Source organism: Emys orbicularis, chromosome 7, assembly GCF_028017835.1.
Source record: "Emys orbicularis isolate rEmyOrb1 chromosome 7, rEmyOrb1.hap1, whole genome shotgun sequence".
In the NCBI taxonomy this organism is placed as follows: domain Eukaryota; kingdom Metazoa; phylum Chordata; order Testudines; family Emydidae; genus Emys; species Emys orbicularis.
The window spans coordinates 45693475-45719172 of NC_088689.1; the positions used below are offsets into that span (position 1 = coordinate 45693475).

Here is a 25698-nt window from a genome sequence, read left to right on the forward strand (position 1 = left end):
TATGTCTATGTAGCACATTAAGATCAGGCTCTGATTCAGGTTTAAGCCCAAGCTCCCTTCCACCCACAGACAAGACTCAAGTCTGGAACTCCTTTGGACTCGGGTCTGCAGACCCTGCTGGGGGGGTGGGTCAGAGCCCAAGTCCGGCTGTGATCTAGGACAAAACCCAGGCATCTTGCAGTATGGATGCAAATCAAGTCTAGGTTGCCAGGCTCGGGTCTGTAGAGTCTGCCAACACTATCCCACAATCCCCTGGGGCTGTGCTTCCCAGTCCTTCAATCCCAACACTTCCCACTTGCTTCCCAGGAACAGGCAACCTCCTAGTTCAAATGCAGCTGCTCAGCGTTTCATCCTTAATTTCCACGTGGCCTGCTCAATTGGAAATACAATCAGAGTGTGTATTTCATCCGTTGCTTGCTTTAAAACTAGAGTCCAAATTACAGCAGAGGGAGGCAGTCTGTCTGTGCACAGACGCATGGTACTTGTAAAGAGATTCTCCTGCATCTCCATGTTAAATCAGCACCTTGTTGACTTTACCACGAATTTTCACCATTGCTGACTGGTGATGAAAGTGAACTTCTCACAGAGTAAGAACTCCAGATAGTTGATTATGATCCAGGATAGTCCATATGTACTAGGGCTGCCTCTAACTCACAAGCCAATCTCCATTACGAGATGTGCTGGTCAGCCACTAGATGCCCAAATATCTCCTTCCCATACATGGATAGCTGTCCTCCACTGACCTGAAACAGAAGTTCATGCTTCCATTGGCAACCTCCTGACTATCAGTCAGTCCTGCCTAAAAGGACTGAAAAACCATAGCTAGTGACTAGATTATTCATAATTCCTCTCCACCCCTGGAAAAAATGAAGGGGAAATAATTTAAATTTAATTTTGCATGTGTATCTTACCATGATGTGTGATCAATTTCTTTGCTGCTCCAACTGACGTCTGAAGTGGCCAGTGTTTTTTGTGTGAATAAAATAAAGCCCATTGATAAAAAGTATCATCCTTTGAACTTGTATTAAAGCGGCCTCTTTGACAGAGTGGAAAATTTAATTTTTTATCATGGTCAGACAATAACATGGTCTTTCTCTTTCCTTTCAAGGCCCTTTCACATCCACAGAGCAGACACACAGCACCAACAACCTGGGGGAGCAGTCTCACCCACTGTGGGTAAGGAGAAAGAGAGTCCGGGATGAGCTGATGGAGGAGATTCTAGATAAAACTAATTGGAACATAGAGTTCCAGAAGGACCAAATGGAGCATCAAAAGAATAAAGATGCAACAAGGGCGGAAAGAGAAAGAGAGAGGCTGCACAGAGCTAGGAGAGATTGGTGGACAGATTCATGGAGCATGACCTCAGGTTGAGAGTGTAGCAGAAGGAGCTGTTCGAGCGATTACTTGTGCTTATGGCTACCAGAGTGCAGGCTCCACTGGCACCTTCAGCTCTTGCTCCAGCCCCATGCCCTGAGTCCCCTCCATGCTATTGTGTCCTGCAGACTATGCAGCCCTTGGACAATTCAGGGGATGCCACACCACCACCCGAAGTTGATTTGCCAACTCCAAATTGGTTAGCCACAGACCTGAAGCAGTTTGGGGTAGCCAGCTTCCAGATGGCTATAGCAACCCACTTTTGGACTGCCATGGCCTCCTTCATGTGGGTGCTGGCACTGGAGGGTAAAGGCCAACTAATCATAAACCTCCAGGAGCACATTCTCCTTAATGCAAAAGTTCAGGACCTACTGTTGGTCATCCCTGGTCCTCATGATGATGTAGTCCCACCAATCTGTGCTTGTAGCCTAGCTCCAGAAGCACTGGTCTACATGGGGGAAATCTGTAGCTAAGACAACTGTCATGAGCAGCATCAGCGGGGTCGCAGCTGGCATGTCAATATCCCCTAAGGTGCCTTCAGCAGTTCAAAAACTGTCACCAAAATGTCCCGCAGTGTCTTGCAGATGCTCCACCCGATGCTTGAAATAGGAGTGACAACATAAGATGGAGAAGTTCTTCCACCGCGTCGGGATCTATGGTGATGGCTCCAGCTGCTGGTAGTGTGCAAACACAAAATGGCTTGGCCGGATGTGTTCGCAGGCTAAAATCACCTAAAATACTTCTGGCCAACTCCCATGGGACAGACAGACAAGTTCTCCCACAACCCACTATGAACCAAACCCTAGAGCACCATCAGCAGGAGAAGGCCCTAGGAATCCTGGGATACAGCGATATACACCCAAGTTCTGACTTGGGTCTGTGTAGTGCAGTATGGATGCACCAGCATGGTTGTGGGGCCCAGGTTTCCAATGGAGTATGGATGCTCAAGTGTGGGCTTGGAAACACTGAATGTGCAAGCATGCGTCATGCAGACTCAGGTTTAGTGTGTTGTGTAGACACACCCACACAGGCTTCTGTGTCTTTGCCTCTCACTTGTACCACAGTAAATCAAGGGAAAACCCATTTGAGTGATTGGACATATCAGTGCAAAGTTATTAATGAGAGGAGAATGAGGCCTACAACCTCTAGCTTCCAACTCACTGCCCACTGCAACCCCACCTTCCCATGCAATGACCTGCAGCAGCCCCTGACATTCATGATGAACTTGGGACGCAACTGCCTCTGTATGCCATCTGCCCACCTCACTGTTTACTTCTGTGTGTGTTGGAACAATGCAAATTGTGGGTGTGATCTGGAACACAAGATTAGAATTTGAAATGCCCCAGCTGGCACAAAAGGAAGCCAGAAAGTAGCACACCAGGTCTCAGACCAGTGACAGCTGGGACCAGAACTCAAGTTAGGTATGGGGGAGCGGTCAGGCAACTGAGGATGCAGAAATTGAGACAATCCCTTAGTTTCAATATAATCAGCTAGTACACCAGTACATCCCCACATTGTTGATAAATGTGCTCACTCTACCCTGAAACCTGCAAGGACAACTGATTTAACTTTTTCAAAATTGAGTTCTGTGTACCTCATCTGTGATCTACGGAGCAAAAACTGTGCTAGTCAAGGAAAGGAGTCACACTATTAGTTCTTTCCCTCCCCCTTCCAGTTCAAACAGTGAAATAAAATATTCCAACTATATTCCAATTCCAGATCTCGCCTTTTAAAAAGTTCTCCTATCCTGCATCTGAGACTCAGTCTACCAGAAAAACATCCAAAGCATTTTAGGACATGCAACACACAAAAGGTTATGGATACTGGCAAATCTATTCAGCAAAAAGGTCCCCTAATGTAGGACCATATTTAAAAAACAAAAACCACGATTCCCAACCTCTTTAGGTCAATGTTGTAACTCCAGTTGGGAGACACAGAGTTCATGCAAATGATCTCTCAGTTTACCACTCCCCACTGCTTAAATCTTTGGTTACTGTATTGTATATTCTCCTTAATAGGTGCTGGGAACAGATTGTAAAAAAGAAAGAGGTGGAGAAAGCAACTCATGGAGGATTTGAAGACTAGGAGGAAATACTGGCTTTGAAATGGAGCATTTCCAGTAAGGACTAATGTTGAAAAGAATAATTTATTTTTAAGAAATTTAGACTCAGGAGAAGGCCAAAATGGACAAAACATTGGTATTGGCTGTTTTTAAAGATAATAAATGACATCACCCAGCACCTGAGAAAAAGATTAATTCCTGATTTACAAATGTAACATTTTATTTTTTCTTTCCATATTATGAAAAACAGAAATGTCAAAACCAACCTCACACCACACTATTAGCAAACTCTTTCTATCTTTGAAGTTTCCAATACCCTTTGCCTCCTCTTAGCAAATCAGTTATCTATCCAGGAATGAGTGGAATGACAACAGATCTGGTGGAACAGAACTTTTAAAGCAATGTCAATTCACATATTGTTTGGAATGGAAACACCATTCAGAATGACTCTCCTCTTATTAATATTGATCTGAATATTTTAAAAAGGTACTAGTAAGTATTCAGATATAACATTGATTCTACTTGCTCCTTCCACACAAATTTCATATTCATCCCTGCTATCAGGTCCTAAATGTTTGGCTTGTCATCAAACTAGTTTGCTTCCTGTGTCTTTGGGGTCAGTAAATTCACTTGAGCTCACCTTCAGAACATTCCCCAGACCTGACACTAGACTGCCCCTCTGCCAAAACTTTCACTGATGCCTCCCTTTCTTATTCCAATAATTCTTTCTTTATGGCCTTCAACTCCCCTAAGCTCCAGGTTTGCCCAAAATACAGTGTTTCAACCCATCCATACCTGGATTAGGAACACATCAGCCAATCCCCAGAAATCTTCACTAGCTTCCTGTCCATTAAAAAAATCCAGCACAAATTCTCTGTAGCTATTACCTCCCTCCCCCTCTTTCCAGTCTCATCTCCATTTTATCTATACTCTTATCTGTGCTCCTCAAATAGCAAGCATCTTTCCCCAGCTTCTCTCTCCACAGAGAGAGAGAGATTTTTCTTCCCAGCTTCTTTCACTATTTGGAACCATTTCCTTGTGCATGATTCAGTTTCAGAAAGAAAGAATTAGTGAACTAGTCTCTTTTCTTCACCTATAGCTCCTAATTCTCTCTCTAAGGGCCTGATCCCAAAAGGTACTGCGCACCCACAACTCACATTAAAAACAATGGGGGTTTGGTGTGCTCATGACCTCTCACAATCAGGCCTCAAGGGCCTGATCCTGCTACCCTTCTTGCTTAATAAGTTCAATGAGACTACACACATGAATAAGGTCTACAGGATCAGCTCCTAAATGATGGTATGTATCAGTGGTATCTATGCTGTAGTTTGGAGCCATTTCTGGCTCCCAAGACTCTAAATTATTGCCCTCAAAGGCAACTGCAGTAAGGAGAAAACTTGTATTTGATTATGAATTAAAAATCTGCACTGAGCTTTAAAATTATTTCCATCAGACCCGTTGCTATAGGAAGTAGATAGGTGACTTCCCTGCCAGGTTAGAGAAGCCTCAGGGAGAACAGTCCCAACACACACCTCAGGACAAGGATAAAAGAGAAGCTGAGCACAGAACTGTATTTCTACTGTGAGAGATGCTAATGCAACCTAATATCTTGTCTTCTTTTTACTACTGTTTTTTTATACATTTTAGCATTTGTTTTCTAAACTGAAATGTAGTGAAATAAAAGTGATGCTGATAACACCGGAAAATGTAGTGCTCTGTTAATCCATAAAAGAAATGTGGTATGATCAGTAGCAATGTGCATTTCTTCACATTAGCCTCCTAATATTCTTTAACTCAAATTTGGAGTGATTACCTCTAGAGGCGAGAGAAGTTCAGTCTCTGTATCCATCCACTCAAGCTAGTTTCTCTGTCTACATATTTATACAGTGTCCATCACAATAGCATATGAATTCACTGTCTTATCTACCAAGAATACTAAAAAGCATGTCATTAGGTAGGATAATCAGCATATTGTAGATCTGTGTTCACTAGGAACAGATGCCACAATTCACTTTATATAGTTATAGTCCACCAAACTGGCACGAGCTATAAGCAATTTTAATTCACTATCAGTACATCTTAGATTTGAACGGGTGACTTAGAAGTAACATATTCTACCTTCTGTTATCAAAACAGTGAGCCATCTAGTTCCTTAATCCAAATACTTTTGAATCTGGTTACATTACTTTTTGTTTTTCTGTTCTGCCACTAATTTTATTATTTATTACTTGTTGCACTCCAATAATGTACTTGGCTCCAATCTACTTCAGACACAGACAATACATATTAAGCATGTTTATCTGCAGACTTGAGAGAACTTGTTTTATGTCATGAAAAACAGAGATCTCAAATACACACCCTTTTCTAGGCCTAAACAAATTCTGTTTATAGCAATGCTCTAGTCCTGTTTTTAAAAGGTTAAAATGAGGGCATTGTTACAGTTTCAGTAAGGAACAAACAAGTCAGTGACAGATAAATTAAAAGGTTGACTATAGATACTTTAGATGAAAAAAATATCATGGGACTGACAAGGTGTGTGTCACCAATCACCTACCTTGTATGTTGCAGCACTTCCCAACATCTTTCATCTGTATTTTGTCTATTTAGATTGAAAGATCTTTGAAATATGGACTGTGTATTCTTTTTTCTCTCTAAAGCAGCTAGCACACTCTTCATGCTGTTTCCATTTTCTATTACACTCTGCTGAGACTTTCACTTTTCTTTTTAACAAGTTTCACTCTTAATGGTCTTATGCACAAGAACAATGCTGTAAAGTTCAGGCTGCAAGAGTGCAGGACAATGCTTATTTGAATAAAAATTAAACTTTAGATTCATAGAAAATTTTCTTTTAATCATAGGTTCCTTGAAAATTTTATTTTACAAAAACTAAACTTTGGGCCACGTTTAACTGGACAATGTTGATTAAATATAACAAGACAAACACCAGAAATGAAACAGCAATATGTATATTTGTTCATAATCAGCTATCCATGATGTGACACAGACTACTGACCATTGAACTAGCACTGAAAATTCTATCATTTAATTTTTTTCCCCAAAAAAATGTTGAAGCATGATGGCAAGGGTAGGTGAATAGCTTTTAAGCCTGGACTGTTAAACCTAATAAAAAGTGATTCCACTTAATTTCTTTAGCTATACCATACACAGTACTTTAATATTTATTGTATTTTGCTTTGAGATACTTTTATGGATTTGTATATTACAAAATGGGAAATGACTGCCTTGGAAGGAATATTGCAGAAAGGGAGCTGGGGATCATAGTGGACCACAAGCGAAATCTGAGTTAACTGTGTAACGCTGTTGCAAAAAAAAGCGAACATCATTCTGGGATGTATTACCAGGAGTGTTGTACGCAAGACACGAGAAGTAATTCTTCTGCTCTACTCCGCGCTGATTAGGCCTCAACTGGAGTATTGTGTCCAGTTCTGGGCGCCACATTTCAGGAAAGATGTGGATAAATTGGAGAAAGTCCAGAGATGAACAACAAAAATGATTAAAGGTCTAGAAAACATGGCCTATAAAAAAATTAGGTTTGTTTAGTCTGGAAAAGAGAAGACTGAGAGGGGACATGATAATTTTCAAGTACATAAAAGGTTGTTACAAGGAGGAGGAAGAAAATTTGTTCTTCTTAATCTCTGAGGATAGGATAAGAAGCAATGGGCTTAAATTGAAGCAGTGGATGTTTAGGTTGGACATTAGGAAAAACTTCATAACTGTCAGGGTGGTTAAGCACTGGAATAATTTGCCTAGGGAGGTTGTGGAATCTCCATCACTGTAGATTTTTAAGAGCAGGTTAGACAAACACCTGTCTGGAATTGTCTAGATAATACTTAGTCCTGCCATGAGTGCAGGAGACTGGACTAGATGACCTCTCAAGGTCCCTTCCAGTCCTATGATGCTATGAAAAAAGAATTTACTTAGTAAAAGCCTCTCTGTATGGGTTAAATATCCTGCATTAGTGATTGATTTAAATCCTGAAGCCTTGACACAGGCAAGACTCTTAATGAAGTAATGGAAACTTTGCCTGAGTAATAACTGCAGGATCAAATCTTTGGTATATTTTGACACTGAATACACTAACTCCATACAATATTTAAGGAATAAAACAAACACCAGACATGAAATCTGGTCCCACTGAAGTAAATGAGAGTTTTGCCTTTGACTGCATCCCAGGTCAGCTAGTGAAGGCAATAAATGGCCTTCGTAGTCAATACAATAATATTAGTTTAAAAGATTAATAAATGCCAAAAATAATTTTCAGAAGCTTGTCTATTTTTAATGGATAAGCTTGTGTTTATGGATTTAAAGCTATATAAAAATTTACACCTCACTTTTGAAATTTGGAAAGAAATTTTAAATGCTTTTCTGTTTCATACATACATTTTACAAGCTAAGTAAAAGAGAATCAATCATTTTTATTGAACATTCAATAATGAGTGCAGACAACATTAACAATACAGTTATTTGAGTTAAAAAGTTTAAGTTTATCTTGTAACATAATTTCATTAAGAATTTCTAATGATACATGAATTGTGAATTAAGCTTTAACCTTTCCCCATGCCTGGACATATATTTCTTGTTAATTTCCTTTCAGCAAATTAGCTTACTTTTTATTTAATACTAAAAGTCAAACTCCATTTCAGAATCACGACAACATTTTCTATGAAATTTTAAAAGTATCTTTCAGAATGTTTATTCTTCTAAAATCATGCAATGTTTGCAGCTCTAACCCTGCAATGTGACCTAATATCGTGGACTTTTGCATCCTTACAAAACACCACTGAAGTAAACGGGACACTACCCAGGTGAAAGGATCTGTGTTTGTGGTTCAGTTGGGCTGTTCATAGATGTAAAATTACTCACATGTATAACTGTTAGCAGGATCAGGGCCTGAGTTATACCAGTACAATCCCACTGGCTTCAACTGAGTAGCACCAGCGTAAAGGGAGGGGAAAAATTAACCCATAAAATTATAGAACACAATCAACTTAAAAATAACACACTGTATGAAAATTTGTTACCTATTATTGTTACAAACAACAACTAGTTTACTATAAATGGAAGATCTTAGAGGAAGAGTTTCCCCCTCCCCATTTCTTTAATTTGTGCATTTTAAAACACTTTGTATATTGTTAGTTTTGCTCCTTCACCTTACATCCTCAATTGTTTTTCCCTTTTATTTGTGTGACATTCACACAATAAAAACAGAGCAAAACTACTTTTTTTAAAACCACAAAAACTGGCTGAGATTTAAAGGCAGGTGTAGTAGAAAATTTCACTAATATTTTTTAATTGGCTAGATTTTAAGTTGAGAGTGTCCCTTTAAAAACACAAAATGTGAGATAGTAATTTTCAGGATAGTATTATATCCAACATGTGTAGCATCATTCTATCTTCCTCCTCTGTAAGATTCCATTACAGTGGGGCTCCATCCATCAAGTTGTTGATATCTTAAAAAAAAGTAATAAAAATGAATTATTTCCAGCTCTGTATTCTGGCAGACGTTCTTCATTAAAAACATATCATATATCACAAGTTGGAATAAATGGCTTAAGACTAGTTCAATCCAAGATCACTAAAAGCATGATCACATTCATTAGCAGCTGCTTTTCTTGTCTTCTGTTAACATTTATATCTCAGAAATGTGTATCATGTGGGTTTTCTTAAAGCAACATAGCTAAAATTGCACTGTGACCAAGGCTAATAGAAGCCTTGACATCTTCATATTTGCAAACTGGTCCTATGTAGACACACAGGGACTTATGCATGCATGCATAGGGAAGGAATGAGCCATTTTGTACAAGTGTGTTAAAATATATATTTGCATCATTCATTGAAATGTGACATTTATAGTATTAGATACAAATAAACCAAAAGTACTAAGTATTTAATCATCGCTTGCTTTTTGTTTAGCTTAGATTGAACTGATTTTACAGAATTCAGCAATCTCTGGTTCTCCCTTTTCTGGCACACATGGAGTATACTTAGGGTGTTTATAAACAAACATGTGAACAAACCCAAATCACAAAGTACATGCATGCAGTTGTAATACTCACTTAGCAGTGTTTATATTATTGTTGACTCTTGTATGAATTCTGGATCCCTCTCATAGGCTCTTCCTTTATTATCTCCATCAATGTAGAAAACTTCTGCGGCCATTCAAAAGGTAACCTTGGCATTGTGGAACCTAGTGACAAGACCACGGATTGTACTTCTTCATCAGCTGTTGTTCTGTGCATGGGTTCCTGACTGTTCCACTTCTAGATGTATTGATAATAGCAGTTCTCTCTGACAATCTGATGCCATATTCAATGTTTGTTTCTTCTGATCTGTGCTTTCATTTTACTAAAGTGTGATTGTAAACACTTCCTCACTGTGAAACAGGGTGCATTATACACAAAGTGGGTGAGAAATACCATTAAATAGGTCAAAGAAAAAAAAACCACTCTCTCACCCCTATATTTGTTGAAAACGTAAATGAGTGCCTCAACACGTACCAGGTACCGCAACAAGTAATAGGTCCTCTTGCATACATTTTCCATTTATGTACCAGAAACAAAATGCAAAAGGTATTTGCTTCAGTAGGAAGACATCATGTAATGTTTGCAAGTGAAATTGTAAATACTCTCTCTTTGGTTTTAAACAGCTATTCCCACAAACACACATTACTTTTGCCTTCAATTAGTGTTTGTTTCCTAGAATTTACAGTCAGAGCATTTAGATTTTTATTCACACATCTGTACAATTATGAAAATAATAACAGAATGTTAGTGTCAGAAAAATTAATTTTGAAGTGACTTTATATGATAACAAAATGGTAGCAATAAGGTACAGAATAGTAAATTCATCAAAGTAAACAAAATCTACAGTAGTGTAACAATATTACTATATGTGAGGTTAATGCTTATAGCAGTGCAAACTATTTCCAGCAAGCAAATATTTTCCTATTTTGAGACATTTATTTTCTACCAGATAGGGTACTGTTATTAAGAAAAAAGATAGTCCCAACAACTTAAATCTGAAAGATATATTTAATTGATTAATCCATATTTTCCTTAAACATACATGTAATTATATTTACAAGAACTACCTTTCATTAATATCTAAGGCTGTGTCTACACTGTCACTTTTAGCGCTAAAACTTTTGTCATTCAGGGGTGTGAAAAAACACACGCCCGAGAGACAAAAGTTTTAGCGCTGAAAAGCGGCAGTATAGACAGTGCTTTTCGCTGGGAGCCGCGCTCCCGGCAATAAAGCTACCACCCCTCTTTTGGGGTGGGTTTTTTAAAAATTTGCCGGGAGAGCTCTCCCCAGCAATAAAGCGTGTCTACACTGCCCACGTCACAGCGCTGCTGCGGCCACACTGTAACGTGGGCAGTGTAGACATACCTTAAGAAAAATTAGAAACACAAACTATCATATTCTTCCTTAGAACAAAGAAAGCTACAAATTCTCCTTTAAAGGAAGTTTACATTACTATTACAATCAAAATCACATTGCAAGGAAACTCCTTAAAATGCTAGTAGATTATTATTTAATTTTAAGTGTCACTTGCTGGATTCATACATCTGCCATTAATCATTAAATAAAAGCTTGGTGTTATAATTCAATACATGTTACTGCAGAAATGTTTATTATGGCATTTCAAACGCCATCAATTGAAAAAGGAGGGGCAGAAAAAACTACTATTCCAGAGTATCAGGTATCAGACTGTACATGATGTATATTTCATTTTGGAAAGTTTATTGCAGCTGATATAAAGGGAGTCTAGCTCCATATTATATATAGTGAAAAACAACATCCAGTACTTTTTTAGAAGAATGACAAACACATCCAGAAACACACTACTTGACATAAGCCAATAACAAATCTTACCAAATACAGATTCAGTAACCATGCACTAGGAGTGAAAACTGGAAGACACAAAGTACAGTATAAAACCAGAGAGAAATAACTGTACAACCACTTCAACAGAGGAGAGATCGAAGCAGAAATGCACTTTCCAGTCCAAAGCCCAACATATGATATAGTATGCATGAAAATATTTCCTCAAATTATCAATAAGATTTTCCATTAAAAATCAAGGATGAAAAACTGTGCATAAATCTGTGAGAAAGAAAAGGGCCAACAGAGACAGCATCATGCTCTATAGCAACCTGCCACCAAATCAGAAACAATGACAAATGGACATGAGATAAAATCTTAAACATACTGTGAAGCCCTACCCTGGGCAGATATTCAATACAATGTAGCTGCCTCTGACAGAGACCAGACTTCTGTTCTTTTTGCACTTTGACAACATTGGTGTAACTTGTCATATCAACTAAGTATTATAGAATTGAACAACAATTAATTTATGGAAAGACATCATTGTCACCAACAGAGGGAAAAAATTCACACTACAATCAAACATTTTTCACCACGTATTTTCTACAATGAAATCAAGTTATAATTCTGATATCTGTTGTGCTACAAAAAGCAATTATTAAAATGAAAAATTAACACATGATTATGATTTAACGAAACATATTAGTTCTATAATTGATTAATTCATTTAATGAATGGAAGGTGGAGCTTTTACTGCTATTGTACCACTACAATTACTGTTATAAAAGATGCAAGAGGTGTTTTAAAATGCACAACTGCTTCCACATTAAAACAGACCCCTGAGGTTAGACACATTTGCAAGTCAAATACAATTCAAAAACTCTGTTCTTTCCTTAATCTGAGCATTTTATTTAATGTTGTATTACTGAATAAGTTATAATTTCTTTATACAAGTGTAGTTTCTTGTGATCCATTTACCATGCAATAAGTGAAATAGGTGAAATTTCATTTTAAAACGTCCACATTTATAAAATTACATTTTAATGTATTGTACTTTTACCAAATTCCTCACGTACCAAAGCTTTTGAAAATATATGAATGGTGAAACAATGTTTTGATAAATAATAAAATTCTCACACTTAAGTGCACTTTGTAGGATAAAAAAATAAATAGCATGTTTATTTAAGGTCCTTTCATTTACTGTACACATGTTCTTACTATCCTCTAACTATTTTGTAGTTTTAAAATAAGAAAAGAATTCCTGAGTAAATATTTCTATATATAACTTTTTAGTAATGATATAGTTCTGACTTCAAATATTTAAATTTCAGATCCCATCAAACCTATATGCTGAAAAAAAATCACCAAACTTTTACTCTCAGTATATAAATATGAAGCTATGACTAAATGAAATTTGAATTAATCTTCAACACATTGGAAGAAGGTAAGCTTTGTAGCCTGCAGACTTGTGCAGAAAGATCCAAATATGTACATAATATATAAACAGAAAAGAAAACCTATGCTTTTAAAATGAGCTAATCCTCTGAAAATCTGGAAAGAACTGATGTCCAGCAGTTAACCCTTTGCCTTCCTATTTCAAGTGACAATAAAATACGGTTTAAAATGGGGAGGGGGGAAGAGGAGGGAAGTATTATTAAAGCAATGATTGGTTACCTTTAAAACTCTTTGCTTTCTCCTCTGAGGCCTTTTGTTTTCAGTTAGCACCTAAAAAAATATCAAATTGCAGAATAAAGTTTAACTTAAAAAATTAAATCCCCAATTTTATTAGAAAACTGTAATACTGTAAATACCCATAATGCTTTATATGCAGCATTTGAACTGATGGAGACTTTACACTGTAAAGTCACTGCAACCAAAACAAAAAGCTGTGCTATAAAAACGTAGCAGGGAAAGACCCTTTCCCCCCCTGAAAGTCTGCCTTAATTAGGCTCTGCATTCTTCACAGCAAAAACCCACGAGGTGGCCATCTTGCTTCCTTCTGCAGAGGAACCCTCTACAGTGTAGCACTTCTTCAGGCTGCTTTTTGGGTATTATTATCATGGTGTTTAAAAGCAGCAGCCCCTGCCTGCCAACGCTGGGGACGTGCTGGGCATGCCTCTCGCAAAAAGAGCTCCAGAAAGGGCCCAGCCAATGGCAAGGCGAGGCCAGCCGCTCCAAACTGATCTTCCCTGCCTAGCCCTTCCTAAACAAAGGGTCTCCTATGTGGGCTTTGCTCTGAGCAGAGGACACAGGGCAGGCACAAGCTGCGACATGGATTCGCGGCGGCGGATCCGGCCCCGCGCGGCGCGCGCTGGAGAGGCTGAGCTCGCTTCCCCAGCGCAGCGCAGCGCCGCGGCCGGGCCGATCTCCCCGCAGCAAGCGGTCTGGCCCGGCTCGCGTGTGGGGACGCGGCGACAAGCCTGGGTCGGCGTGAGGGTAGCCGGGCGGCGGCTTGGCCCCGCTCCTGCCGCCGGGGCTCAGGCAGCGGGCTCCGCTGAGCGCACCCCTCCCCCCGGGCAAGGTACGGCGCAGTTTGACTTTATAAGGCAAGGCTACATATTAGCGATATTGAAAGGAGGCGGAGGTGATGCGAGGACACAGCCCCAGTGGTGGACAGGCCCCCGCTGGATGCAGCAGGCGCGTTGCCCAGCACGCTTTGATGGCTGTCAGTCAATGTCTGCTGCTGCCGGTGGCCACGGGGGCCGCGCGTTCCTTTGCTAACACCCCCGCCCCCCGTTGGCTTGTGCCCTTGTGCTCAGCACGCTGCTGAGGTTTTATTTTTCAGGGAGTCTGTAAGGAGCCCGGAAGGAGCAGCTCTCAGCCCGCTTGGCCCCAGGCAGGCCCCCTCTCGGCGCACATCAGCTTTTATTCAATACCTCGTCTGCTTCCACTTTGCTTTTAATACATGATCTAATGAACAAAAACCGTCCCTGGATAGTGTAGGGAACAAACTGGATTAAGGACTCTAACAAACTAGTTTCCACGTGGGTCCCAGCAACAGCGAGGGAGGTTTACAGACATCTCTCATTAGATTTAACATAAATCTATTTTTTTCTTTTTAAAAAAGGGAAATCAGGTATTGCACAAAAACTAGGGCCTAGAGCCAAAACCCCCTAACTTCTAGAAAAGACTGGGATTGACCTCAGAGGTCTCTGGAACAGACTGGGTCTCATCAGGCCCAGTTTGACAATTACAATTTACTATTTACTTAAAACTTCACTAAAGAATTTTCAGTAAATATGTCTCAGACAGAAAATTGGCTGTACATTTGTGTACTACCTCTGGAAATAAAGGGAAATTTACATCTGATAGTAGTTGCAGCAGAGAACTGCCCACATTTTGCATCTGCAGTTGAATAACATACAAATCCAAGTATATGCATGTCTAGCTACTTGATTGTGGGTGTAAATTAGGCAGCTACAGGTGTAAACATGGAGATTTGCACCCACAATCCATTTTGAAATGTATCAGTTAAATTAGAGGTAGTGTTGCTATTTGTTTATTGCATAATATTAGCTACTTGAACCCTAATTTGTTTTGATAGGACTGGGTGACATAAGGTATTCAAATTTAATGTTATGTTAAAATACATGTGGTAAACCATATTAAAAATTATAAAGATGTACATATGCAGTGGTTTAATTCTGTCTAATACCCTCTGTTACCTAAGATTTTATGGTCCCGCAAAAATGTATTTTCATTTTTTTAGAGCCAAGTGTTGTTCACTTTTTTAATTCAGGCAATCACATTAATTTGTGTGTGTAGCAAGAAATAGAACTGATAAGAGTGTAAGGTTAAGTAGGACCATCCTCCATCAGTTAAAAAAAGTTACCCACTATTATTAGAAGTAACATGTAAGATTATTCTGGCTGGGTGGGGAGGGGGAAGAGAAATATACTATTTCCCCCTAGCTTGTTAGCTATGTGCATTTGAGAGTTCTTGGTGTACAATTAGTTTTGGGTTTCACTTTCCCCTGGTGTTTGTGTGGGTCTTTAACATAACAACAGGGGGGGAAATTTTAATTAACAAAAATGGCACAGAGGCTTAGAGGAAGGTTCAATGTTCAAACTATTTTTAAATCATTCTTTGAAAATGATTAAATATCAAGTTCACAGCTTCTATTTAATGAATACCCCCTCATCTTCAACACTCAGTACCACATAGAATACCAAACTAGTGTAAACTATAATTATTTTGCATGTACACTGAATGCCAAATCAAAGCAAGTTACACAACTTTGTCGCCTTGCCACTTGAGCATGATCTGCAACTTATACAACCATTTACAGCACTGCTGAATTTTCCCTAGTAGATCCTACAACATTTCCAAACAACACAGACGTACATTGAGACTCAACAGCAACAAAACAAACTACTGAATGAAAGCAAATAACCTGTTTTGGTAGAGGATAGCTGTGAAATAACCCAAAATATCTATATTGCGTGCTGAAATGATACAGCAATTTGTATTAGAATGAAAACAAGACAAAATGTAAAAGGTACATATTCATAATAATTAATAAAGTGTTTCTGTAACATTTATTGTGAGATCTGTTAAATATAAAACCTTTATTGTATTTTAAAAGCTTAGCGTAGTATTTGTTAAATATAAAAAAATTATATACCTTTTATCCTATATATTTGAGATTCTTTCCTTTGTACTGCCAACTCATAACAAAATGTCATGAATCCATCAAAATGAGGTGTATTACATAAAAAACAATTGTGTTACACATACAATCTATGAACTAGAGCCCACAATGCTTTAACCAGATTTTCATGATGTCATGTCTCTGCAAAATCCATTACATTCCTCAAGGTAAAGTATTCCTGAAAGTTTATGTGGATGTTATTTCAAAGAGATGTATGCATGCCCAATATAGTTTTCAAATCTTATATCTCAATTATGTGCAAATTAATTAAAGTAACAGAATAGTAACTAATATTGGCTCCAAATGTGAAACTGATTCTCTCTAGGTTGATTGTGCATGCATAACGGCACTCAGATTTTAGACCTCAGTCATGGACTCTACCAGCTGGGTCTTGTTGTCTCCAAAGGTAAATCCATATATGATCTTAAAAGTCGTTATTCCTTTGCGCTAAGCAAGGACAACTAACCCATGCTTTGTATCTTCAAAGGCATATCCTGAAGTAATTCCACATGCAGACTTTCACGGATTTCAGTGTGCATTTTGTGCATGGTAGAATGTAATTCTAGCACTTTGTCTAGTTGAAACTAGAAGGGAGAATCCTTCTTTTGAGGGGAAACATCTGGCATAAAATGTAGTTTAAGGATGAGAACAGCTATCCCCCTGCTCTCCAGTGCAAGAAAATACTAACATTCCACCTACGTGAGGGACAGACCTATGACTCCTTGCAACCAGCAATCTACTGAAAGTAGCCTGATTCCCTTCTTTAAAAAAATATATATTATTTTACTTTCTACACCCTGGACAGAGTCCTAAGGCATTTCCCAATTCCCTTCCACTTGAAAAACAAAACCTACTCCCAGAGCAGTCTTAAATCCTTCGCCAGCCAGGGATTCCCTTCTGAGCAGCTAACACTTCTATCTTATCTGAAAAGTAACTTTTGAGCATTGCAAAATACTGCTACCCCTCCCCCACTACCTTCCTCAGGACTCAGCTACACTACACTCCTAGACCCTGCCAGATTTTTATATTTCAGAAATATGTTCAATTTCTTTCCGTTTCTCAGACAATTTTGTGTTCTAGCAGGATTTGTTGTTTACAAATATTCAAAGTAAGAGTCTCTGTATTTCATTCAAATATAATTTTACAAGAAATTATCCAATGGTGTGTTCCCAAAGGGCAGGAGTACACATTTTGCTCAACCCAGTCTTCTGAAACTTTACAAGGTGAAAAGTATTTCTTGCCATCTACTTGAAGAGGCAAGGAGGCCTTTTGGGTTGTAGTTTTAAAACAATTGGATATGCACAGTATAAAATATACCCCTTTTTTTCTAAAAATACACCAGAAAATGAAACTGCTGGAGCAGAGGAACATAAAGGGAAAGGGGATATAATTAAGAAGGCAAAGAGGGGGCTTAAAGAAAAAGAGGTGAAGAAGCAAAGCAGGAATACAAAGAGAAGGTCAGACTATGCAAGAAGAAAATAAAAGAAAAGCATGTTTAGCCTGGAAAAAAAGATTGACAGAAAAGCTGGAATTCATCCTTTCCTTGACCCTGCCTCTGCTAAAATCCTTTTTCATGCCTTAATCACCTTATTATCTCATCTCCTGCAATGCTCTCTTTTAAGGTCTTCCTGAGTCCATACTCATTAAAAATAAGGAAGAGCATAATGTTGCTGCTACATTACTCTTTTGCTGTAGGAAGCAGGGAGTTTCCCCATACTCCATCCTCTTCACTGGCTTGTTATTCATTGATCTTCAAATCAAATTCTAAATTGACCTTGCCCAAATTTGTTTATTCCTTTTTTAAGTTCTCAGAAGGGGTCATGTGACACACATATAGTAAACCTCATTCACAGTGAACTCAGAGGCCAGCTATTTCATTTTTTTTATCCCCCACTCCAACATTATATAAAAACCACACACACATCACATCCATCCACTGGTGTAAGGATTTTCTGCCTACTTGCCTACTCTGAAGAAATGGAACTGACATATCTGTAAATCTTGTAGGTTGTGGGGTGGAGACATACAATAGAAGTTTTCCCAGGGCACTGTCATCTATCCTAAACTCATGCTTGATGCAAGAGTCAAAACTGGCTTTACCCTACCTTTCTGCCTCCTCCAACTTTGGGGCTGGCCAGAGGTGGAATTGGTCCCCACCACAAGTAAAGTAACTTCAGGCCTGCTTTAACTTACACCAACTGGAACAGTTCTCTAGTGACTATACTACAGCCCAAGAAAAATTGTAAGTATCCCCTCCTTTCCCCTACACCAGGGATGGGGGGAGTAACGTGGCATAAAGCTATCTATGCCAAATTTATACCAACAGAGCATTCTACATCCAGGGAATCCTCAACTTCCCTTTAGGGTTGGTTTAAAAGTCCTTTCACATTATTCCAGCAGCACAAAGGGACCTTAGCAGGATCTGAAAATTTGGCCCAGAGATTTGATTGTCTCTCACTTTTTATTTTTTTCCTCTCTCTTTTTACACTGAGAAAAAACAAGTGAAAGGTGGTATTTTCCCCCAACAAAACAATACATTGTTTAGAATTTTTTTTTGTTGAAACATTAAAAATTTCATGAAAAAAATCAAATATACATATTTAAAATTTTTCACAAAATAAAAACTTACCTGTTTTTAATCAGCTATACTTATGCAGTACAGAGGAGATGGGTATCCGTGGACCATTTTTAGCAAATTTGGTATCCACGTAGGGCTCTAGTGGTGGGATCAGCTGATGGGGGCAGGATGCTAGTGGGCAGAGGATAGATTGGGAGCAGATGACTGGAGAGACTAGGTGGGAGTAGTGAGATCGTGTATTAAAGTCAGAGGATTTATAAGAGACAGATAATTCATGGGGCTAGGGGAGTAGAGGAAGTTCAGGGGACAAAAGATGGATAGATTAAGGGGGTTCAATTGTGAGGGAGGATGGAACGGGGATGAAGAGAAAAGACAGAGATTGAGAGCCTCCAGAAACAGCAGAAGGCTTTAAGGATGTTTGGGGAGTGGAGAACTGAAACTTGTGAGAGGGATGAGCAAGACGACAGACCACTGGAACTGAAAGAGCATAGAGGGAACAGAACAGGGACCAGAGAGGAGATTAGGGGTATAAAGAATATATGGGCAGGATGAGGTATGAGACCTGGCTGAGTAACCAGGAATGAGTGAGATGCAAGAAACAAAAGGGACAGGCAATTAGAAAGAAGGAGAGATTTAGAGGGAGAATGCAAATAGAATATGGAGCCAGGGGGGTTTGTTGTAGTTTTGTTCGTATTTTATTTATTACCAACCAGTTTTTCTAGAATTCCAAATACAGAGCAAGCTACCCCCTGTCCTAAAATCCAGGCATTTGCACCTGGTATTTCACAATGTGGTGAGGGATGATCCAGCCCACCTCAAACCCTCCACTTAAATCTTTATTGCTTTCTCCGGCCCCTGATTAGTTTAACTATCTCTGGGCCTACTTTTCCACATTGGCCAATGTGACCAGATTTGCAGCAGACTAAAAGTTATGCCCACCTCTAGTTATATGAATGCATGTGGTATGATCAACAGAAACACTAGCTCACTCTAATCTTCAAGGCTTATAACTGGAGAAGTATATTCAATTGTTATGGTTAAATTTTATCTAATATGTTTTCCAAATCTACACAATAACTAACTGACAGGTTTCAGAGTAGCAGCCGTGTTAGTCTGTATCCGCAAAAAGAACAGGAGTACTTGTGGCACCTTAGAGACTAACAAATTTATTAGAGCATAAGCTTTCGTGGGCTACAGCCCACTTCTTTGGATGTAGCCCACGAAAGCTTATGCTCTAATAAATTTGTTAGTCTCTAAGGTGCCACAAGTACTCCTGTTCTTTTTACAATAACTAATATTTTTAAGAATTTTACAAATGGACCTCAAATCTTACGAAGGTGTATTGTTTCTGTTTCTTGCTTACCTCAAAAGGTAGCATTATTGGCGGTGGCGGCTTTTTCAGTTCTTCACATTTTCTCTTTTTACATATCCGGTGACTAGTTTTGCGTTTCCTGCAACAGCTGCATTCCTCACAATTAGTTTTCCGCAGACAAGGTTCACATACCCCACACCGTCTTCGTTTCTTTTTTTCTAACATAGGGAGCAAAGATGAATATGAGAGAGGGTAACTGTAAACTGGATTTGTAAAGGAAGATGGTTCCGAAGCCTCAGCGGAACCGATGCTGTTGCTCTTGTTGTCCTGAACTGAGTTCAAGTTTATTCCAACACTTCCTGATTGTGATGAAGAATCCTTATACCGCAGTTTTGAATCAGTTGGTGAATGTACATTTATCTCTCTGTCAGAGGTAAGAGTGGAACTTCCTGTGTTTGAGGACAACCCTGAAATAGAGCCTTCAGAGGAATGTCCAGTATTTTCTTTGAAGACCGCAGTTGTTGTAGAGATTAAGGCTTCTGTGCTTTTTTCTGTGTTTGATGATGAAATAGGGACATAACCTGAGTCCAGAACTAAAGTTTCTTTACCAATGTAATTAACAGGCTGCTGCACTGCAAGATTAACTGGTTCACAAACTGTGACCAGATTTTTTGTGTCAGATTCTGAATCATCTCTTTTACAGCACAAGTCAGAATTTGAGTCAGGTTCTTTATTAACAGGCACCAAATCCAAGTTGGTTTTTATATGGGATCCAACAAACGAGCCCAAATCTTCTAAATATATGATAGAATTTGATTCAGTGGTAACTGAAGAGGCAGAATTTGAAGTGGGTTCTTTATTAGCAGGCTTCAAATCTAAGTTCATCTTTACATGGGATTCTGCAAACGAGCCTGAATCTTCTAAATGGTCTTTTGTATTTAATTCAGAGGTGATTATAGAGTCAGAATGAAAAGGTGCGGGAACAAGCTCAGAATTCTGAGCAAAACTTTCATCTGAGCTACCTGTATTGATCTTACTTGATGTCCACCCACAGGGCGGCTCTTCACAGTCATACTCCTCCTCTAATACTTCTGGATTGTAAATGCTTGGTAGACTCTTTGAAGTGGAGACACTTGATTCAGGTCTCCCTAGCTTTTTGTCTTGACTATCACATTTAATGGAGGGCTCAATGTCTGTATCACACAGAATGTTGAGAGGAGTTAATTCATTTTGTGCTGAATCTTGTTTCAAAACCCTTTCATCAGCTTCAACTTTTTTTTCTTCCAATATAGTAAGGGTTTTTTCTAATCTTTTCTGTGCTGTAACTTTCTTGGGTTTTGTAATTACTGCAGTTTGGGACAGTCTATGGGAGAACGATCTGCTACGAAGAGACATTGTAAAGCCATTGACGTTTAAAGAATCCTGGTTATGAAAGAGAATATTATCTGTTTTCTCCATATTTACCCAAGATGTTCCAGATAAAGCTCTAGTTACACTACTCCTGAGAAATCTAACTGATGAGCTCAAAGGTGGTTTCTTTTCTTGTTGCTTTTTCTTTACATCATTTTTTTCTTGCATTGACTTTTTGCATTTTCCAGAACTCACAGCCTTTTTGGAATTCTTCTTGGCTTTCTTTTTCACTTGGCTGGATTTCTTTTTGCCTTCACTAGTTTTCCTTTTGCCTAACTCTTCCTTTTTGACTAATCTGGAAGGTCTGGCGTGGTGAGCCATGTCTATCAAGTAGTTGATATGTAAAAGGAGTAGTGGAAAAAATCATGGGCTCTTGAAGGAATTTTTCACTTGAGTAGAAAATTGCATACTCTTATTGCTGTCCTCTGTCATAATACAGAGTTGAATCTGAAATAAAAAAAAGTTTAAGATTTTTTAAATTTAATCATAAAAGTCTGTATATCAATATTATATCAAAGTCTCAGTTAATGCTAAATATTTAAAACACTGAGGCAAAAATAGGAATATTTGAGTTTTATCAAATATTAACATCTTATTAATAGAGCACCCTTTTAATTTGCATATACTCTATAGTCCTTTCAAAGTGGGAATCTTGCTAAAGTGGACAAAGAGCAACAGACCAAGGAAACTTCACACTTTACTGACTCATTATTTGTACACAAATATATAAAAGAAGCCTGAGTTCACTTCAACTTGTTTCAAGTTAATTAACAGCCCTCCTCGCCCATATGATTCAGGACAAGAGTGTGCCTGGTTACATGTGGCTGCACAGAGGATTAAGACCTACCTCCACAAGGCCATGTAGGACCTACTCTTATCACGCCTCAGGAACAGATCACCTGATACACACATCTGCCCACCCCAAAGAAGCAGCCAGAGAGAGCTACTGCTTCTCCACCCACATGCTGGCCAGTAGACTTGGCCAGGCGAAAGGTGAGGGAAGTAACCTGTATCCTAGAAAGGGGTATTCTAAGTTACTTCTCCTCCCCCTGAACCGGAGAAGAGCAGGAGAGGAACTGGGATTCTGAGTCACAATTCCTTCTGGGATGGTGTGACTACATATTGCATCATATTCAGCGCTAAGCCTAAAGCACACAATCTTGCTGTCAGTGTCACATAAATACGTTATGTAGGTAGTGGTCACTGCTCCACAGACGTTAAGGTTGTGGCCGCCAATATTCATTGTAAGGCTTATCCTGCCTTCCCAATCTCCCATAACTTTTAAGTTGAAGGAATTCCTGGTCTGAAGTTTTCCGTAATAAATGCAAGTCTGATTTTTAGATCAGAATTGTTTAGGGGACAGAGTCAATATACATCTATATTTTTATTGGGCTGTCAAGCAATTAAAAAATTAATTGCAATTAATTGCGCAATTAAAAAAATTAATTGTGATTAATCGCACTGTTAAACAATAATAGAATAGCATTTATTTAAATATTTTTGGGTATTTTCTACATTTTCAGATATATTGATTTCAATTACAGAACAGAATACAAAATGTACAGTGCTCACTTTATATTTATTTTTGATTACAAGTATTTGCACTGTAAAAAACAAAATAAAGTTGTTGTTTTTTCAAATCACCTAATACAAGTACTATATTGCAATCTCTTTATCATGAAAGTTGAACTTACAAATGTAGACTTGTGTACGAAAAACTGCATTCAAAAATAAAACGATGTAAAATTTTAGAGCTTGCAAGTCCACTCAGTCCTACTTCTTGTTCAGCCAATCGCTCAGACAAACAAGTTTGTTTACATTTGCAGGAGATAATGCTGCCCGCTTCTTGTTTACAATGTCACCTGAAAGTGAGAACAGGCATTCTCATGGCACTGTTGTAGGCAGCATTGCAAGATATTTACGTGTCAGATGCACTAAAGATTCATATGTCCCTTCATGTTTCAACCACCACTCCAGTGGACATGCGTCCATGCTGATGATGGATTCTGCTTGATAACAATCCAAAACAGTGCGGACCGACGCATGTTCATTTTCATTATCTGAGTCAGATGCCACCAGCAGAAAGTTGCTTTTCTTTTTTGGTGGTTCGGGTTCTGTAGTTTCCGCATCAGTGTGTTGCTCTTTTAAGACTTCTGAAAGCATGCTCCACCCCTCGTCCCTCTCAGTTTTTGGAAGGCACTTCAGATTTTTAAACCTTGGGTCGAGTGCTGTAGCTTTCTTTAGAAATCTCACATTGGTACCTTCTTTGCATTTTGTGAAATCTGCAGTGGAAGTGTTCTTAAAATGAACAAAATGTGCTGGGTCATCATCCGAGACTGCTGTAACATGAAATATTTGGCAGAATGTGGATAAAACAGAGTAGGGGACATACAATTTCCCCCCAAGGAGTTCAATCACAAATTTAATTAACATTATTTTTTTAACAAGCATGTCCTCTGGAGTGGTGGCTGAAGCATGAAGGGGCATACAAATGTTTAGCATATCTGGCACATAAATACCTTGCAATGCCAGCTACAAAAGTGCCATGCCTGTTCTCACTTTCTGGTGACATATTGTAAATAAGAAGAGGGCAGCATTATCTCCTGTAAATGTAAACAAACTTGTTTGTCTGAGCGATTGGCTGAACAAGAAGTAGGACTGAGTGGACTTGTAGGCTCTGAAGTTTTACATTGTTTTGTTTGAGTGCTAAATTTAATTTAAAAAATAGAAATTAAATAAAAAAAACTTTATTATATGAACATTAAGGTTAAGTTAAACTCAGAGAGGCAGTGGTATGATGAATAGAGAACTTGTCAGGAGACGTGGATTCTTTCCCTACTCTGCCATGAACTTGCTATATGACCTTTGGCAAGTCACTTCGCTTCTCTGTCTTTCTGTTTTCCCTCCTGCCCTTTGTCTGTATTATCTATTTAGACTAATTTTGGGGGGACAGGGATTGTCTCTTCCTATAGGTTTCAACAGTGCCTTGCACACCCAGTGCTACTGTAATGCAAATGTTGCTAAGGGCAATTCAAGAAAAGACATCTTTAAACTAGAGCTGTCAATTAATTGCAGTTAAAGCCTGCTATTAACTGAAAACAAAATTAACTCAATTTTTTTAACCGCATTAATCGCATACCTCTGAGTGAGGTATTGGCTGCAGAGGGACCGGACAGCCTCCGGTCAGGTGCAAATCTGCCTCCAGAGGGTGGGAAGAGAAGACGAAGTGGCTCCCATCCCAGCTCTGATGGAGAGATAGGGATCCTGATCCCGCCATGCCCCAATGCCCCAGCCTGCCCCTCGCTCCAGGGACCAACCCCTCCCCCCAGTACCATGCCTCATTGTCCCCAGCCGACCCCCTCGCTCCGGGAGGTACCCCATAGAGAATAGGGGCCTGGCGAGCTCAGCCTTCCTGAACCAGCCTCTCCTCCCCTGCCGCATGCCGAGTCCCTGAGGTAAAATCTACCCTCCCTTGCAAACAAGGGCTCGCTCAGCTGAAGGGAGTCCACCAGTGTTTAATTCAGCCCTGGCAGCTCTGGGCTTACTGCATCAGCTATGAATGTAAAAAAATTGCTTGATCCCCGGCACCTAATTGCCTGATCTCCAATACCTCTTTCATTACAAATTAAGCCCACCTAGCTCAGTAAAAAGAGGCAATCCTGGTGAGCCCAGTAACAGAAACCAGCATTCCAGAAGCAAGACACCTTCCTCACCCTCCTCCTGCATTGCTAGCTCCCCATCCCCAATCACTGAATGCAGATTTCTAAGATGAAACTCTCTTCTTCTTCAGGCAGGAGGTGAGCCTGGCGAGCTCAGAAACCCAACCCAAGAGGAGCAGCATCAAGAATTCACCCTTCTCCTGCACAACTCACACCACTCCCATCTCCAAAATATTGACTTTCTGAGATAAAAATATCTTACCCCTTCAATAAGCCAAAACGCCTCTAAAAGGAGGAACAAGAACTAGGACTGAGTGGACTTGTAGGCTCTAAAGTTTTACATTGTTTTGAGTGCACTTATGTAAAAACAAAAACAAACAAATAATTCCACATTTGTAAATTCAACTTTCATGATAAAAAGACTGCACTACAGTACTTGTATGATGTGATTTGAAATGCTATTTCTTTTCTCTTTTTTACAGTGCAAATATTTGTAATAAAAATAATATAAAGTGAGCACTGTATACTTTGTATTGTGTTGTAATTGAAATCAATATGTTTGAAAATGTACAGAACATCCAAACACATTTAAATACATGGTATTCTATTAATGTTTAACAGTGCAAATAAAACTGTGATTAATCCCAATTAATTTTTTTAATGGCTTGGCAGCCCTACTTTAAACCCATTCTTTAAAAAAAAAAATCTCAACTATATAGTGTGGAAATGACAAGCTAAGATTACTTAAACAGTGCTGACACCAACCTTAACATTTAGTTAATGGACATAGACTATTAAACAGAA

General features: G+C 39.0%; 1 protein-coding gene across 1 annotated transcript in view; it reads right to left on the bottom strand.

Moving 5' to 3' along the window:
- TET1 (tet methylcytosine dioxygenase 1) overlaps window positions 1–25698 on the bottom strand; it is a 121696-nt gene that overhangs the window by 84309 nt on the left and 11689 nt on the right. Inside the window, exons 2-3 of the mRNA XM_065408621.1 lie at window positions 19877–21682; window positions 12959–13009 (exon numbers count right to left, since the gene is read on the bottom strand). Coding sequence (XP_065264693.1) covers window positions 12959–13009; window positions 19877–21556 — 1731 coding nt within the window. The 5' untranslated portion in view covers window positions 21557–21682. The remainder of the gene's footprint in view (window positions 1–12958; window positions 13010–19876; window positions 21683–25698) is intronic.